Source organism: Pocillopora verrucosa, chromosome 2, assembly GCF_036669915.1.
Source record: "Pocillopora verrucosa isolate sample1 chromosome 2, ASM3666991v2, whole genome shotgun sequence".
Lineage (NCBI taxonomy): Eukaryota > Metazoa > Cnidaria > Anthozoa > Scleractinia > Pocilloporidae > Pocillopora > Pocillopora verrucosa.
In genome coordinates this window covers 9,015,479-9,031,076 of record NC_089313.1, presented here as the reverse complement: position 1 = coordinate 9,031,076, position 15,598 = coordinate 9,015,479, and the positions used below count along the sequence as shown (strand labels likewise).

At 39.2% G+C, this 15,598-nt stretch overlaps 3 protein-coding genes across 3 annotated transcripts in view; 1 reads left to right on the top strand and 2 right to left on the bottom strand.

The window, feature by feature from the left end:
• Positions 1-2,601: 2,601 nt before the first annotated feature.
• On the bottom strand, positions 2,602-7,179 carry LOC131799533 (serine/arginine-rich splicing factor 6). Its single transcript, XM_059117244.2, has 7 exons — positions 6,883-7,179; positions 5,825-5,895; positions 5,594-5,665; positions 4,875-4,944; positions 3,687-3,760; positions 3,395-3,488; positions 2,602-3,261 (listed from the first exon to the last, which is right to left on the bottom strand). The coding sequence occupies exons 1-7, from the start codon at positions 7,003-7,005 to the stop codon at positions 2,872-2,874; spliced, it is 894 nt and encodes a 297-aa protein (XP_058973227.1). The 5' UTR covers positions 7,006-7,179; the 3' UTR covers positions 2,602-2,871.
• Positions 7,180-7,286: 107 nt separating this feature from the next.
• On the top strand, positions 7,287-11,907 carry LOC131799539 (uncharacterized). Its single transcript, XM_059117246.2, has 5 exons — positions 7,287-7,463; positions 9,161-9,281; positions 10,419-10,523; positions 10,688-10,757; positions 10,905-11,907. Exons 1-5 carry the CDS (start codon positions 7,378-7,380, stop codon positions 11,207-11,209), a joined length of 687 nt encoding a protein of 228 aa, XP_058973229.2. The 5' UTR covers positions 7,287-7,377; the 3' UTR covers positions 11,210-11,907.
• The window catches only part of LOC131799538 (citron Rho-interacting kinase), a 23,722-nt gene continuing 19,755 nt past the window's right edge, over positions 11,632-15,598 (bottom strand). The window contains exons 40-46 of the mRNA XM_059117245.2: positions 15,219-15,361; positions 14,758-14,850; positions 14,373-14,481; positions 14,134-14,268; positions 13,925-14,005; positions 13,218-13,302; positions 11,632-13,135 (exon numbers count right to left, since the gene is read on the bottom strand). Of these exons, the coding sequence (XP_058973228.2) occupies positions 12,787-13,135; positions 13,218-13,302; positions 13,925-14,005; positions 14,134-14,268; positions 14,373-14,481; positions 14,758-14,850; positions 15,219-15,361 (995 nt within the window). The 3' untranslated portion in view covers positions 11,632-12,786. The remainder of the gene's footprint in view (positions 13,136-13,217; positions 13,303-13,924; positions 14,006-14,133; positions 14,269-14,372; positions 14,482-14,757; positions 14,851-15,218; positions 15,362-15,598) is intronic.

Here is a 15,598-nt window from a genome sequence, read left to right as displayed (position 1 = left end):
GTCAGCCTCTTGGCATAACAAAGCCAAGATTTCTCCTCCTTTTCTCATATCTTGGTAACTAATGCAAGGCATTCTTATATTTGAACGTTAGATTAGTGTTTGTAATCTCAGAACTTGGTAAGGATTAACTTATTGTTATGCTTTCTGATGACGGGGATAAAAAGAGCATGGTTTTCTAGAGCCTTCATTTCCTATATCAAAAATAAGAAATTATTTCAGATTCCTCGATGGAGAAAAAATGAAGAATAACAGACACCAACGATAAAAGAATCCGAACACCAGAAACTGGTGCACAGAAGCAGATAATATTTATACGGAAAGACATTGTTTTTATATCGCTAGAGTTACTATTATCAAAACCTATTATGCGGATTTTATGTTGACGGAAAATGTCACTTTGTTCAGCATAGCTTGAACCATCATTGTCCAGCATGCCTTATGATGCCAAATGAGATATTTAGTATTATATAAGGCTAACAATGAGGATGCCTATATCTTATTGGAGTAATTTTACCAATAAAATTGACTGCCAATGACATCTGCTCTTCTTCAGTGATAGAAATTATCTGACCGAAACGCCGAACTTGGCGCCGTTCCTTGAAAATTCCGTTGGATAGTCACGAAAACCTGTTTACGTTTCCCTGTTTCACGTTTTGTCAGTTAAAAGCGCTCAAAGCATCATTAAAAAAATAAGAGGTCTTTGTCTCAATCTCTCAGTTATTATGTCCATGTGAGTGCTCAGTTTCTTCAAACGAATAATCTCGTCTTTTTTAGGCAATTGGTTGACTAGTCGTTGTAGCCAGGAAGGAACAATAAGTCCGTTCACCAGTCAACTTAATACTTTTCAAATACACATCAAAGCTTCTTTTCGCTCATTCTGCCGTTTCTCAAAAAATAAGTAAGCGCCCTGTTACGAATAAGCACCCTCCCTCTGAGTAGCAAAATTAGATAAGCCTCCCGGCCGCTAATACGATTTATTAAGGTACTCTAAAGCATAAGTAATAAAACGCTGCTGCAAGCTCGATTTCCGCCACAGTCTCGAGTCCAATCGTGTTCTTAAGAAGATAAGGGTGGGACGCGGGCTCTTTTCCCGCGCAGTGGTCGGTAATCGAGCCCATGTCGCTCCGGTAACTTAGATCACTCTTAGATAACTCTTACTGGGAATAGAGATACTTTCATTGGTGAAAGACAAGCTACCCTGGCTCCAACAAGTCCGCTGGCTAGAGAAGGTAGGATTGGGAAGGGAAGTGGTTTTATATCCAAGGTAACACGGTAACAAATTTATGTATCATAACTTGCGCAGTGCGGATATTCCCATCTTTGCCTCCGGTCACAGTGACGACTCTACACAAAATTTGGCTAATTGTAATTCTTAACTAATGGCTTTATTCTAATATTTGAAAACATTCCAAAAATATTCCTCTTTTGAAACACTTATTAACTGGCAGTTAACCCTTTGATCCCTAAGAGTGACCACCATCTAATTTCTCCTGGTAATACCACCCCCCCCCCTCCTCCTCCTTCAATTCACGCACAGAGTTCACGAGAGTAAAGGAAATGATCACCAACTCAAGGTTTTGATTGATAGACACATTCTCCTTGTCAGCACCCTAGAAAATGTATTAAGGACAGCATGGAGATTATGTGTACTGATGCTAGGGTGTAAATGGTTAACTGCACTCGTCCTTCTAACTGAGCAGTATTCCAACGAAGGCTAAAGCCCCGTTCAAACAGTCATGATAGTTGATATTCGATGATAATTTCAACTTTCATTCACTATCATTGATTATCACGTTTGCGTTCAAACGGTGTATGATAGTTGTTGATGATGAGTTGACAAATTCACGCAGTGAGATCTCGTTGCTCTAGACACGGATCGCGCGCGCTGAGGTCAGAGATTTGGGTGGCATTTGAAATTTCAGTCAAGAAGTTGCTAGTTTAGGATACTGAAGCCTACCTGGGAATGATAAGAATGAATCACGAGCCACTCTAAGAAATTTTGGTATTTCGGTTTTAGCCCGTTTTCAGCAAAACTGCTGACCGAAAAACTATCATTCACACTCGAAACGTCAGCTTTTGACTCTCAACAATGGCCAACTTACGCTATCAGATCAGTTGATAATACTAAATTACCCTGGTATACTCTCCCACCAATGCAGCACCAGTTTCTTCAGAAACTTACCCCCTTCATTCATCATTAATTATCATCCGCTTATTCAAACGGCAAATAATGTCATCAACAATTATGTCCAATTTGGACATGTCTGAACTATATGGTAGTTAACGATGGTCGATATAAGTGTAAGATAGTTCATGTTCAAACGCGCGTGATAGTTGAAACTATCATTAACTATCATGACCGTTCAGACGGGGCTTAATGCTCGAAACACCAGCTCTTCAACATTCGCCTGGCCGGTATTTATACCTTACAGAAGCTAATATTCAACTAAAAGTTTTCACTTTCCCGCAGACACAACACAATTTTTTTTCAGAATCTAACGATCTTGTTAATATAACCTTTTCACAGACAATCATTCACTTGCAAGCCCCCAAATTCTGGGAAACAGCTGGGTGATAAGACAGTGAGCACATAACATTCACTTGCGACAGAAAAAAAATCTTTTAATGGTTCCCATAAAACAGAGGTTACATTTGTATGGCTTAAAAATAACATGTACGTTCAATTATGCTCAAAATCTGGCAAGAAACCAAATCAAGTCAAATCTCTAAATACGTTTACATAAATTAGTACATAAATACATATTGTATGCTCACTTATCACTAATGATATGCGCGAAAAACTCAAGTTAAAATCTACAGAAAGATTCAGCACCACGTACAGAGTTCACTTAGGAGTAAAAGATCCTGGTTTTACTGGGGCTCAGCGTCACCATCAGCAGGATTATGATTCTGGTTCTCATCAGCTCCAGGCTCGGCTGATCCGGCTTTGTCATTTCTCGGCGTTCGAGAGGCAGAACGAGAACGTGATCTAGACTTCTGAGGGGATCGCGACCGAGAACGAGAGCGAGACTTTGAATGGGACTTTGATCTAGATCTCGAGTGCCTAGGTGACTTTGAGCGAGACTTAGAGCGTGATTTGGAGCGAGACTTAGAGCGAGATCTCTTGCGTCTTGGTGAGTGAGACCGTGACCTGGTACGTGAACGTGAATTCTGGCGACGCGAGCGTGAATGAGAGCGAGACCTGGATCTAGATCTGCTTCTGGATCGCGATCGGGAACGGGATCGCGAACGCGGGCTTTCCTGTGAATTGAAGAAAATATGAAAACAAAGATAAGCAGTGGACATTACAGTCAAATACATGTATCACCAAGAATGCCCATCTTCAAGCTCCTGCAGTGTATTACAAGAAGAGATTTCTGATATCGTTACTTACGTCTATCAGCCTTATTTTTTTTCCATGCAGTTCAGTTCCGTCCAGTTTCCTCAACGCATTTTTCATATCTCTCTTGGTTGCAAACTCTAGGGTACTAAATAAAAGACAAACCAATTACGCACTCGATCATGGTCGGCTATTATCAGGCAACCTTTCCCGACTGTATTATTACAATGTGCTCCTCTCGCTGTTTCTCTTCAACAACAGTTGATGAGTACATACTATAATCGTCATCTACATGCTTCTAACCAAACTTCTGCAAGAGTATAGCTGCATTCAGAAAAGAACTTACCCTTCACCCTGCCTTTGCTTGTGGGCATCTCCGTATGTCACCTCACCAGCTTGACGTGCATAATCCTTCAGGTCCTGATAATAAGCAAAAATTCATGAGCTAAACCGTAATCTCGAAAGTCCAAATGTCGTTCACAAATAAATTTTGTTCTGCAATTCTAATCTATGAAACTTCCATGCAGCTTTCTTCTGCACCAAAAAAATTGTTGTTCCCCCTGTCGAACGGATCAACCAGCTTCATTTAGACGTTTTTCGCTTTTCAAAAACTGTCCCTGTTTTTAGTCATACCAGCCACATACGCGAAACATTCTGCATTACCCATTTGGCCATAGAAAACGATTAGTACCATCATATTCAGTACGAGAAAATGAAATACAACAGTGAATGATTTCAAAGGGGTCCAACATCTTTGATTTACATGTACAATGAACTGGGCGCGTCATTCGTCATGGGCCAAGAAGCGTTTTTGCGTCATGCCTTTGTGAAAATCGTCTTGTCACAACTGTATACATTGACTTCTGATGGCATCAGTGCATCAAAGCCACTCATCCATCAGAGGGGAAGCTTTGAATCATCTAAGCATCTAAGCATCTGTGACTACCCTCACATCAACCCTCATCACAAGTGCATCTTGCAACTGAAAATATTTGAAGGCAATGCAGTGAATACCAGTAAAACCTGCAGTTCTTAGAGCAAATGGTACTTAACCCTCTAACTAGACCCACTCCATTGCAATAAAAATACCAACATCATGAAACTCCAAACTCAATATTAGATATAACTCAAACTGAGTTTTAAAAAAAAGAGGAAGTCACAATTGTTGCTTTATGTATCCAGCTTTGTAAACCAACCCCAAAAAACATTATTGTTAAGTAACCAATGGAATAAGAGGGCAACAACCTTTATAACACTCATCCATCTGTCCTGCAGATAAATTTACCACCCCTTACAGACTCATCTGAGTTGATAAGGTGAATTACAATGAATGTGCTAGCAAAAAAAATTAAATTCAAAATAACCCTACACAAAATATCAAGTTTTCGACTTTAACTTGTCAAATGCCAAACTAGAATCATAGTTCAGTTTGAGGTGAAAACTAATGGGCACTTAAGACATTTCATTCACCCAATCAACTCAAAAGAAAAAAAAAACCATCTTCTTTGATAGTTCACCTTTACTTCTCACTAACCTGCCAACTAATTCGTGTTGATAAGTTTTCAACAGTGATTCGCCATGGTGTCCTTACAGGTGGACCATACCTAACAACAAAGTAATACAAACAACCTTGGTTATATTTTTTATCATTAACTTTTAAAAAGGGTTGTGGTTTCTGATAATGATGTAAACCCATTATTATGATAGAGTATTGTGTTATGACTGGTTTCATAGCATCATCATTTTAAATGATGGACATTCTAAATATCAAATGCAACAACAGTACCCTGCCATAAAATTGGGATGGTGAGACAAACAGCTATAAAATTGTGGTTAAACAACCTCCTAATTTTGAGAACATTTTATCCATAAAAATTCTCTTACAAGTACATCTATTATTAGCTACTATCCTCAGCAAAACAGTAATGTAAATCACACAAAATTGAGTCCTTCATATGATGTGAAAAAGATGATTTCCTGTGTTACTATTTGGATTCACTTTCTTCCTTTTCTTGTTGAGATGCTGACAGCAGGAATGTATGAAAAGCTAAATTGATCTGGCTTGTTCCAAAATTTCATATATTAAAAAGTATCCTCTGAGGAAAAATGTCCTCCTTATCAGCACTGTGATTCTTAAACTTGCTTCTTTTGTTGACTTTCCTGATGACAAGTTTGTTTCTTGGAAAAGACTACTATCGTGAGAGGAAAGGGTTGGTTATGGTTACCATCTGAAAAGAACTAAACTGAACTCACTTATCTCTAGCTCTTGACTTGCGACCACTGCTAAAGCCTCTAGCAGTCCCACGAGAATGTTCCACCAGAATTCTGAATATAAAAAGGAAAGAAATCAACTTGCAAGGCACACAATCAAAATATAGACCTAATTAATTCTCTGCAGCTAAAAAATTGATACATTTTCAAGAAACTAACAACACTCCTTTGAGTGTATCAATGAGCAATCTCTCAATGACTCAAAAAGCTCACCTTTCTCCCATCATTTCTCTACCATTGCATTCATAAACTGCATCATCTGCATCTCTCGGATCCTCAAATTCCTGAAAAAATAGGGGCCATTCAATAAGTTTCCTCTGAACTCCTTGGAGATTAGCTACTAAGGATCTCTGACAAAACTCTATATGCTAATGGCAGGTGTGTGTTAAATTGATAAGAATATGGCATCTCTGTAACATTTTTTTTTACACACATTCAATTTACAAAGGATAACCACAGAGGATGTGTCATAGAAGAAGTTTAACTTTGTATCAACTCTTTGGCACAATGAGCCACTGAAATTCCATTTTAATCCATTACCTGGTTTCTCTTTTTAACTTGTAAAATACATAAAAATATGCATTGTAATATATATCAGTGATAAGTTTTTCTCAAATGTGAACTACAATTGGTTCCATGGAGCTTCAGGCAAGGAGTGTGCAGAGCTAAAGGAAATTTTTCTGGTAATATTCTCCCAGTGTTGCAAAATATTAGGCTAAAATTGCAATAGATCTCCTGTCTAATTAACAATCATTATTTACAATTTCCTTTGGAGTCTTGGTAGGCTATGAGAAAAAACTTAAACATTAACCTTTTCTTCCTTTGACTGAAAACATTATACATTTGCAAACTTGAAAATGTTTCAAACCACAAATTACTCTTCGTCATGGGGCCTATGCAAGTTTGTTGGTATGAACAATTTACTTGAGCCATCTGTACCACATTTCATTTTGAATAGTGGGATTCCCTTACCAAAACAATAAGGCAACAAAGAAATTACATTTAGAACAAAATATTCAGCTCTGAAAGCATAAAAATTTCTTAGGTATGACTTAGGCTAGTCATCTCAAAAGTCTCTCTTTACAACCTGACGAGCTGTAGTTTTTCAATAAAAAATCGGCGGCGATTGGTTAATGAAAACGAACAACGCGAATTTTGCCATAGCCCATCTCTACATGTGCTTCAACAAACAAACTGCGCATTCTGTTCAGACCGCAGCCTCAGCATGATAATTAAAGATGAACACAAGAAAAAGATTACAAATGCCTTACCACAAATCCATATCCGTTCTTTAAGTTAACTTCGCGCAGTTTTCCGTAGCTGCGAAAGAATTTATCAACGTCCTTTTCCCTCGTGCCATACGGTAGTCTTCCCAAGTAAACTCGGCAGCTCATCTTTAAAATGCCTCAAATATCAACCAAAATAGTTCGGATGGCTTTAAAAAGTTTGAGAGTTCGTTTTTAGTCAGGTAAAAGTTATCCAAAATCCAAGAGGAGTAGCGACAGTCGCGGTACTGCACACTAAACCGTCCACGGACCACACGTTCTCAAAATGGCGGCAGTTCAAGGATTTAGTGGCGAGTTTCGACACGTGATTTGTTGCCTGCGCAACGATTTACGTTTTATTCGCTGACCATCTATACCGAGGACTCAGCAAAAACAAACATGGCAGAATGGCAAGTGGCGCCAGGTTGCTTGACGTATTGCACGCTAGAGGAGAGAAAAGCAGACGGGGAAATACTTTATAACGAAATATTTAAGTGGAAAATGAAACATGCTCCTAGCAAAATTCACCATTTTTCTGACGCTTCTTTAGACGAGCCAATTAGAAGGGATTTAAACTCCTGGATCAGGTAGGAGGTTGTGTCCTTGGTGCGCGCCCGAAGCGGGGAAGTGGTGGGGGGGGGGGGGGGGAGGGGGGGAGAAAGATAGAGAGCGAGAGAGAGAGGTGTGAGTGGGGGTTATTCCTTGTAAGTTTTGTAAGAGGCTATTAGGAATGTGCCGCTGAATGTGGTAGCATTGTCATGACTGGGGTGACTATAATGGAGTTGAATTTTCAGTAGAGTTACTTGAAATGAGGTGGCACATTTTTGTTTTTATTTTTGGATAAGAAAATTGCGGAAAGTAAGGATTTTAGCAGGGAAGATTGGCTGTCAAAAGCTTTTAGATTTGCCAAAAAGTGACTGAGGTGGGGTCTCCAACTGGCCACAGAATGGACTACAATGGGGTAGAAACAGAATGGACTACAATGGGGTAGAAACAGAATGGACTACGATGGGGTAGGGGATGTGAGAAACCAGCAGCACATACCATTTACAAATTGGCCCAAGTACCATCCTCACTCCCCCATGTTTAATCCGGCCTTTAACTTTATACATTTGACTTCCATGTATCTTTTTCTGTTAGATCTTTTCTGTGCTGGTGTTGTTCAGTTCTGTCCAAGGGCAAGGGAGACTTAAGTCATTGATTCTAAATATGATGCACCCTTCTGAAGTGAAGTTTTATTTTGTTGTTGGTCATGTTGCTAATTAAGAATTCTTACATTTAGTAAATTAAATTACCATTTGTACTCGGAGTAAGTGGGTGAGTGTAGTCCTGAGAAGGTAGAGGTGACTGGCATTTTGACAACCTGAGTGGAAGGCACCATCAGTGTCAAGTGAATAGTTGTTGTCATCAAATGTTCTTAGTCTGGTTCGTATAAGCTGATTGGTCAAATTTGTTGTGATGTTATTGGCTGTAAGACTCAGGTGGCCTAAGTAATTTAGTGTTAACAACTGAAAATGTAAATTGGCCATGATAAAGGGTAAAAAAGCTGGTGTTTTGAGCGTTAGCCCTTCACCAATCACTCTGACGAAGGGCTAACGCTTGAAACATCACCTTTTTTAACCTTTACAGTGGCCAATTTACGTTTTCAACACAGTTGTTAACACTTAATTACCTGCTACACTCTCCCACCGACACAGTACCACAGTTTCTTTAGAAACTTACCCCTTTTATTCAAGTGGTGTAAGTTGGTTGTGATTGGTCTGTTTTGATTTGTTGGTAAAGCAAGGTCGTTCTGTTTGGTTTGTTTGTAACCCTAATGTGGTGAATAAGTCGTTTTTATCAGTTAAAATTTTTTTGATGCTTATGTGTATAGTTATCATTAATTGTGCTCTAAGTGAAGGACCTTGATGTCCATCTGTTCATTTGTATAAATATGAGATTCGTATTCCATGTACAATGTAATGCATTGCAAAGTGTACTTGTTGATGAAGTTTCATATAAATAGTTATGTCAAACAAGAAAGTATCTTAAAACCTTACCATATGAGTTACACACCAAACAATTCTTGTGGTCAATCCTGGACATTCATGTAAGAGATACAAGTAAATCCATTCACTGGTATTAAATTAGTATCAATGGGATTGAGTAAAAAGAATTATTGATTATTTCATTACTAGTCCATTAACACAATCCATACTTTTTAACTTCTACAAGCACAGCTAATAAAGTTCATTTTCAATTCAGTGCAGTGGAGTTACATTAGATCAATATGTGTTTCTTTTAGAAACATAGATGAGAGGACTTCATGCCAAAGACTACAGATCTTATTTTCATTTTCCGTCCCTTGTCATGAGGCTCTTGAACATATAATGAAATTAAAAGTTCCCATCATCTCTGCAGGTGCTGTGAGTATTCGCTATTATTTTACTTTTTCTGTTATGAAACTGCAAAACAATACAAGTTATGCTGGCAACAGCCACAGATTAACACAACTTCCACGAAATTCTGAGTGGTGCTTGTCAGAGAATCTTAGATCAGTCCCTAATGGTGGTTAATGTTCTATTGTTCTGTGCTCTTTGCTTGTATTTCATTCCTTTTTTTCCAAAAATAAACCTTTTTCTATGCCCACTCAACGTTTCTGCTAAGAGATACCAAGGTGTAAAATAAAAACGAAACAGTAAGAAAAAGTTTAATAATGAAGGTTTGGGCTAGTGCAGATAGTAGCCAATCGTTTCGCTAATTACCAGTTCGCTAACCTCTTAAGCCGTTTCGCCATTTTTTCAGGTAGGTTTGCTAACGTCTCATAGGTCGTTTTGCTAACTTATTACAAAATACCTCGTGATTCCTTCAGCAGAACTTGATCGACTTTTGATGGACCGAAAAAGTTTGAGGGGAGTTTAAGGTCGTTTCAAAACAAGTCGCTGCGAGACAAACTGTAGTGTATTCGATACAACGACAAAGTCGATTCGATACACGCAAAAGGTCAATTTGATTCAACTTAAATCATTTCACTTGAGTGCCACTTCGCAGAACACAAAAATAAAAAGAAAGGAGCAACTACACAATGCAGCGCCACTTTTGAAGGAGCATATATCTTGTGGCTCGTTTGGCTCGGCAGTTGATAAAATAACGAGGAATACTGAAAATGCTCTTCAAGTCTTAGTCTAGGTCTTTATATATTAAGTGGCTCGTTTGGTTCAGAAGTGGATGAAAGAATGAGGAATAATGAATGAACACGTTAAGTCTTAGTGGCTCGTTTGGTTCGGCATTTTAAACAAAGGATCAAACGAGCCAAACGAGTGTGGATGGTTTTAAGTGGCCCTGTATTCTGTAGTTTACCTAAAATAGCGAAGAGAAACGTCCGTGAAATAATCTGAAACGTTTGCGAACGACTTATGAGACGTCAGAGAACTGACCTGAGACGTTAATGAAACGACCTTAGACGTTCGCGAACTGGTCGTCTGCGAAACAACTCGTGGGCGAATAGACTGCATTTCGGACAGAATTAATTCACATCTTGAGTTGTTCATTTTCGCTTGTAGGGAAATGGTTATTGGGAGTTTCTACTCCAACAGCGAGGAGCAGACATAGTGGCTTTTGATCAAAACACTGTGTATCCGACAGATATGAGATACACAGAGATCATGGTAAAATTGTTTTGTTTGTTTGTTTTCTGTGGGAGGATTAGTTTTGTTGTAGAAGATGTCACATTTGACCCAGTATCACACACAAGGTTTTACAGGTCAAGAGCCTGCCCACACAGCCAAGTTCCTATCTTTTTCAACTGACTTGAGAATATTCATTTCCCTAGGAAGGTGACCCAAGTATTTTATGTGATTATAAAGACAGAGCTTTACTGTTGAGCTGGCCTGATCATGCAGGTAGATATTTGTGTTACAGTTACCATGTTGTCTTGATCCCCACTCAATTCCCTTCTGCTTGGCGATTCTTCTCCCCACCAGGCCCCCCTCCTTGAATCATTCACCATTACTGCTACTAGTAAGAGCCATTTTCTTTTTTTTTGACAGAGGATTGTTCATTTTCACTGGACTGTCTGAAATACTACAGCGGAAAAACTATCATTCACATCGGCGAACTCTTTGGCGAAACACTCTCCTCAAATCCCTGGGGTCAAACTACCTCACGTGCTTTCCAACTTCGACTCGGGGAAACTTTTCGCTGCGTGTCACGTGTTCAGCTTCCAAACTGGCCTGGTCACATGGATTCATTAACAGTTTGGTCACGTGCTCCAGATGTCGTTGACTGTGACGGAGCTGATATGGTGTTTATTCCTTTGGAGAACACGAGATACTTTGGGTGGAGTGGCAATTGATGATATTTGCACTTCCTCATTACTAGATTGCACGCCCCTGCTCATCATCTGGCTACGAATTCATAAAAATATGGAAGGAGTTTTCTAGCACTGGACTTCACAGAGGCCCTGTCAATAAAATGTGTGGTCTCGGACATAGTTCGATGCTACTCTGGTTTAAAGATTTAATGAATGTAACTGAAGAAGTTACAATTCATAGACCCAACATTGTGGTCTCATTAAGGCAGTGGTGGTAAACAAACAAGAATGGAAGGAAGTGTAGAACTCGAAGCGTTGGCACTGTTATGGGCGATGAGTGATTTACATGACGAAGATTTGTTATTATTTCGTAAGAAGATGTAAATTATTTTCTCACGAAAAGGATGTTGACAAACCCGTTTCAGGAAAAAAACGTAGTAAAGGAAGACAACAGAGCCGGTAAATCTTTATCGGATTCTTTATTAGCTCTAACCTAAAAAAATTAAAATTACTGTAGCAGAGAGGGCGTGTCACAAGAATTTGCGGATGTAAACATTTTTCCATGTCCTCAAAAAACTGATTGATCAGTCCACGACAGGGGAACTAATTGTGCACACTTTTTGTCTCAGCTTCGTGAAGCTGAGAAGCGGTCAAAATGAGCAGGTGTTATTGTTAATACTGATTCAGACTTGCATAACCAATAACGCTAGTGATTAAAACTATAGTTGAGACTATCAAAACTGAAGTTCATCGATTTTTTAAGAGTAATTTGAAAAGACGATCCATTTGAACCATTGGACAATAAGGCAAATTCGCCGAAAATGTTACAGTTACTCAGGTGTTCTGATATGCCTGATTCATTATTCAGAAGCTTCCGGATAACTTCCACATAATTGTATTACCATGTTGTATTACTATGTACACATTTGATGTTGATGTCAAAACTCGGAAAACCGTGAACACCAGATATATTTATGGAATGTTTTAGTGTGTCGAGGGAAAAACCAACAGTGGGTGAGCAAACTAAACCGCAAAAGCAACAGTTGTTTGTTTTGTGGTTTCGAGGTTTTCTCGCATTTCCCTAGTAGACAACCGACTTATAAGAAGCTGATCACAGTGTTCACGGTTTTCCGAGTCTCGCATTGAACAAGACGGACTCTTATTTGGGGAACACCGCGCTTCGGTTTCAAACGGAAAGGACTACCATCATGACTTACCAATATTTGCATAGTAAGAGTACTCTCACGTAATAATCCTTCGATCAAAAGCTGGGTTTTTTATACAAAAGGAAAGTTTAGACGGCTTTTGTGAAGAAAACGTCATCCGAGACTCCTTAAGTCCCATACCCAAGCAAGGACGATGTGTCGCGGAATGACTCGCTGATCAGTAACGTTTGAAACCTTTGCACATGGTTAAATGTGATTCCCAGTTACATTCGCCAAATATGGCAGATCAATGGCAAACCTTTCCATTTTTTTGACTACTTTTGAGCGCGACAATGATGTAACGGACAGATTGTCGTTTACTTTCGCGTGCATTCTAATTCACTAATGCATAAGAATCGTCTATTTTATTATATGGTGACGATGCATTATTCACGAGTTCTTATAACTGACAAGTCACATGTTTTCCTCCATCAGAGGTCTTACTGCGCGAAAAGTGCTGCTCTTTTTAAGATTTCCTCCTTTCGGCGACTTCACCCAGGCAGATCCAGGACTCCACGAAGGGGAACGAGCCAACATCGATGAACGACGGCTCGGGCTCGACAGTCGGGATAGCTCGGAAATGACCGACATACTTTCTTCATCGTCCTCGGGTTGGAAGACACTTGCAGGAGCTGCATTACCTTGGAAACATAGCATCTCCACTTGTTCGTGTAACGTGGAAGCGAGGTACACTGCACCAGGAGAGACCGCTGGACCAAGGACTCGTGGATTTTGAATTTCCATAAACTTGTGCACGTACCGACTACAATAAAACGAGAAAAAAGTGAAAAAGTGAAAGGTTGAAATTATTACAAATAAGTAAGGAAGATTAAGTGCAAAGGTACCTGGGATTTTCGGCGTTGATCGGTGGGATTTCACAAACGTCAATTGAATTAAAATGAGTGACAAACAGGAATGGCTCACTGTATGCTGTACAAAACAAGAAGGAAACAAAAGTCAAGTTAGCGACCTTTACATACTACAGACTTTTTTGAAAGAACTTGGCGCGTGGGTCGCCATTAGCTCATCCCAGCGGACCAGAAAGGTGAACATCGTTACTGTGTAAATTACCATAGGGAAATTTCCATGAAGTGAAAGCTTGCTTAATAGCTAATCAAATTCAGCCTTAGCCATAGTCTCTCTCTCTGACTGCTGATCAAGGGAACGAGGACTATGGCTTAGAACGATACTGGTCCATGCTAGTATGAATCAATCACACCCACATAAACTGAGCCCTTGATTCCACCGTTAAACATGGCTGGAATCAGTTTAGGCAAAATTATAGACATTTTAGAAGAATTGTGCCAACGGATCGACAATTTCAAATGATGTTAGCAATACAAGCACGCGATCTGTGAATTTGGGTAAGCTGTCCCATTTGCTGACAATAATAACACTGATTCTTCATGTTGCGCTGCTTTCTGGTGTTCCATGTGCGCGTGAATCTCAAGGCCATAGTACATCAGAATAAATTAATGGGCCGTCTCTATGGCAGAAATGGAAAAAGGGGAATAGTAGTGAAGCATTTTTCAAATGATATCATCAAACTCACCGAAAGCAAGCGGCAGTCTGCTCCACATCAAAGGTTTTGGCCTGCTGTGAGAACCAAAGCAGTTCACAAACACTCCAAACTCTGGGACAAAGGGGAAAATCGAGATTAATGAATAGATTTGAACCTTTCTAAAAGTTTCTCACGAATCAAATGATACACTGAACATGCGTGCGATCCATTTTTGATTTAATTCGATGGACATTTCTCACCGTTAAAACAAAGTAACAATTCTTCTTGGTCTGAACCAGCAGAAGTGACATCGAGAACGGCGATTGGAAATATGTTCAGTTGAGCGGCTCCATAAACTGCGAAGGCCAATGAAGGGTCTCTGCAGTCCAGAAATTCTGAAAGGAAATATTTAGTTTTTTGTGTAAAAAAAGTGCTCTTTCTTTTTTCAAGTCTTGAAACTGGTAAATCTGCGCTATATAATTCAATTTCTTTTCCAAACCTTTTACAACGTGTTGCTTTATGTCCAGAATGTAGAACTTCCCAGTACCATAGATTACGTTATTCTCACTGAAATGGATGCAGTTACATGGCTCGCTTGTCTCGATCTCCTGCAAAGAAAAACAGGTCCGCATTGAACCCCCCCAAAAAAACCATAATTATGAAGTTCAAGTCTAACTAGCTCTTATAAGCATGAGCATCACTCAGAGTCCGGCTTTTTGTTTTGGGGTTTAAGCCCCCTCACCATAGAGCGAGCACAGGCTTGTTCTCGGAATAGAAGCAGGTTATCCAACTTCAAATGAGGTCGAAGTGTCTTAAAAGAGCTTTTCAATTGCTGATTGGCAAAGATATAAGACTTCAGCCAAAAGAAAGGTTATTTTCCTTACCTTGCGGGTACAAAATGTCCCAATGCTTGCATTGTATCGCAACAGTAGAATGCTTTTGGGAGTTGCAGCGCAAATGTAGAAGTTACCCTCGCACTGAAAGAGTGGAAAAAGTTATTCATATAGAGCAACGTGAATTTTCGAGAGATTTTCCGCAGAAGTTTAAGTTACAATATCGTTTATGACTAAGACAATCAAACAAACAGGAAGAAAGCTATAAAAAACAGAAGCCGGAACATTATTGATTGTGTTATGGTCATCATCAACACATAATCGCAACAACAATGGAATAAACAGTCATGAACACAATTTATCTTTAATGCCTTGAATTTAGCATGGTGAAAATAATTACCGGTTGTTTTCAATATAATTCTGCAAAGTTAAAATATACGTTAAGTTGATTCAAAACCTTTTACCTTTACTTAAAACAGAAATCAAAACAGTTGATCTGCGAGAACACAAACCTGCCCAACAGCAAACAAATGGCAATTGGTGATTTTTTCAATTCCCTGGGAAGTCAGCTCTAATATTGGCACAGTAGAGTTAGAATGTCGCGCACGGCTTGTGACTTGCTTAAGATCAACACTACACAGCTGTCTGTCTTTTCCTGAAAAAGGACACCTCATCAGTCAGGAAAGGAAAGCGATCTGGCTTGAGACTGTGAACATATACCGAAGTGAAAATAATAGATAATATCTCTCAATGTCTTGAGCTCATAGGACAACTTATTGCACATCGAGGACTCCACAGTACACGATATAACCATAAAACCTAGAGATTTTGTCGTGGTCTTATTCCTTTTCAAATTTAAAAGACAAAAGCTTGATAAATTTTTACAAGAATA

Bases quoted from the DNA above. Each gene is read 5' to 3' on its own strand.
- LOC131799539 (XM_059117246.2), top strand. From the start codon at position 7,378: ATGAAACATGCTCCTAGCAAAATTCACCATTTTTCTGACGCTTCTTTA. The intron at 9,282-10,418 runs GTGAGTATTCGC...TTTCGCTTGTAG, and splicing joins CCATCATCTCTGCAGGTGCT to GGAAATGGTTATTGGGAGTT. The intron at 10,758-10,904 runs GTAGATATTTGT...TTTTTTTGACAG, and splicing joins GAGCTGGCCTGATCATGCAG to AGGATTGTTCATTTTCACTG.
- LOC131799533 (XM_059117244.2), bottom strand. From the start codon at position 7,005: ATGAGCTGCCGAGTTTACTTGGGAAGACTACCGTATGGCACGAGGGAA. The intron at 4,945-5,593 runs GTGAGTTCAGTT...CTTTGTTGTTAG, and splicing joins AAGTCAAGAGCTAGAGATAA to GTATGGTCCACCTGTAAGGA. The intron at 3,262-3,394 runs GTAAGTAACGAT...TTCAATTCACAG, and splicing joins AAAAAATAAGGCTGATAGAC to GAAAGCCCGCGTTCGCGATC.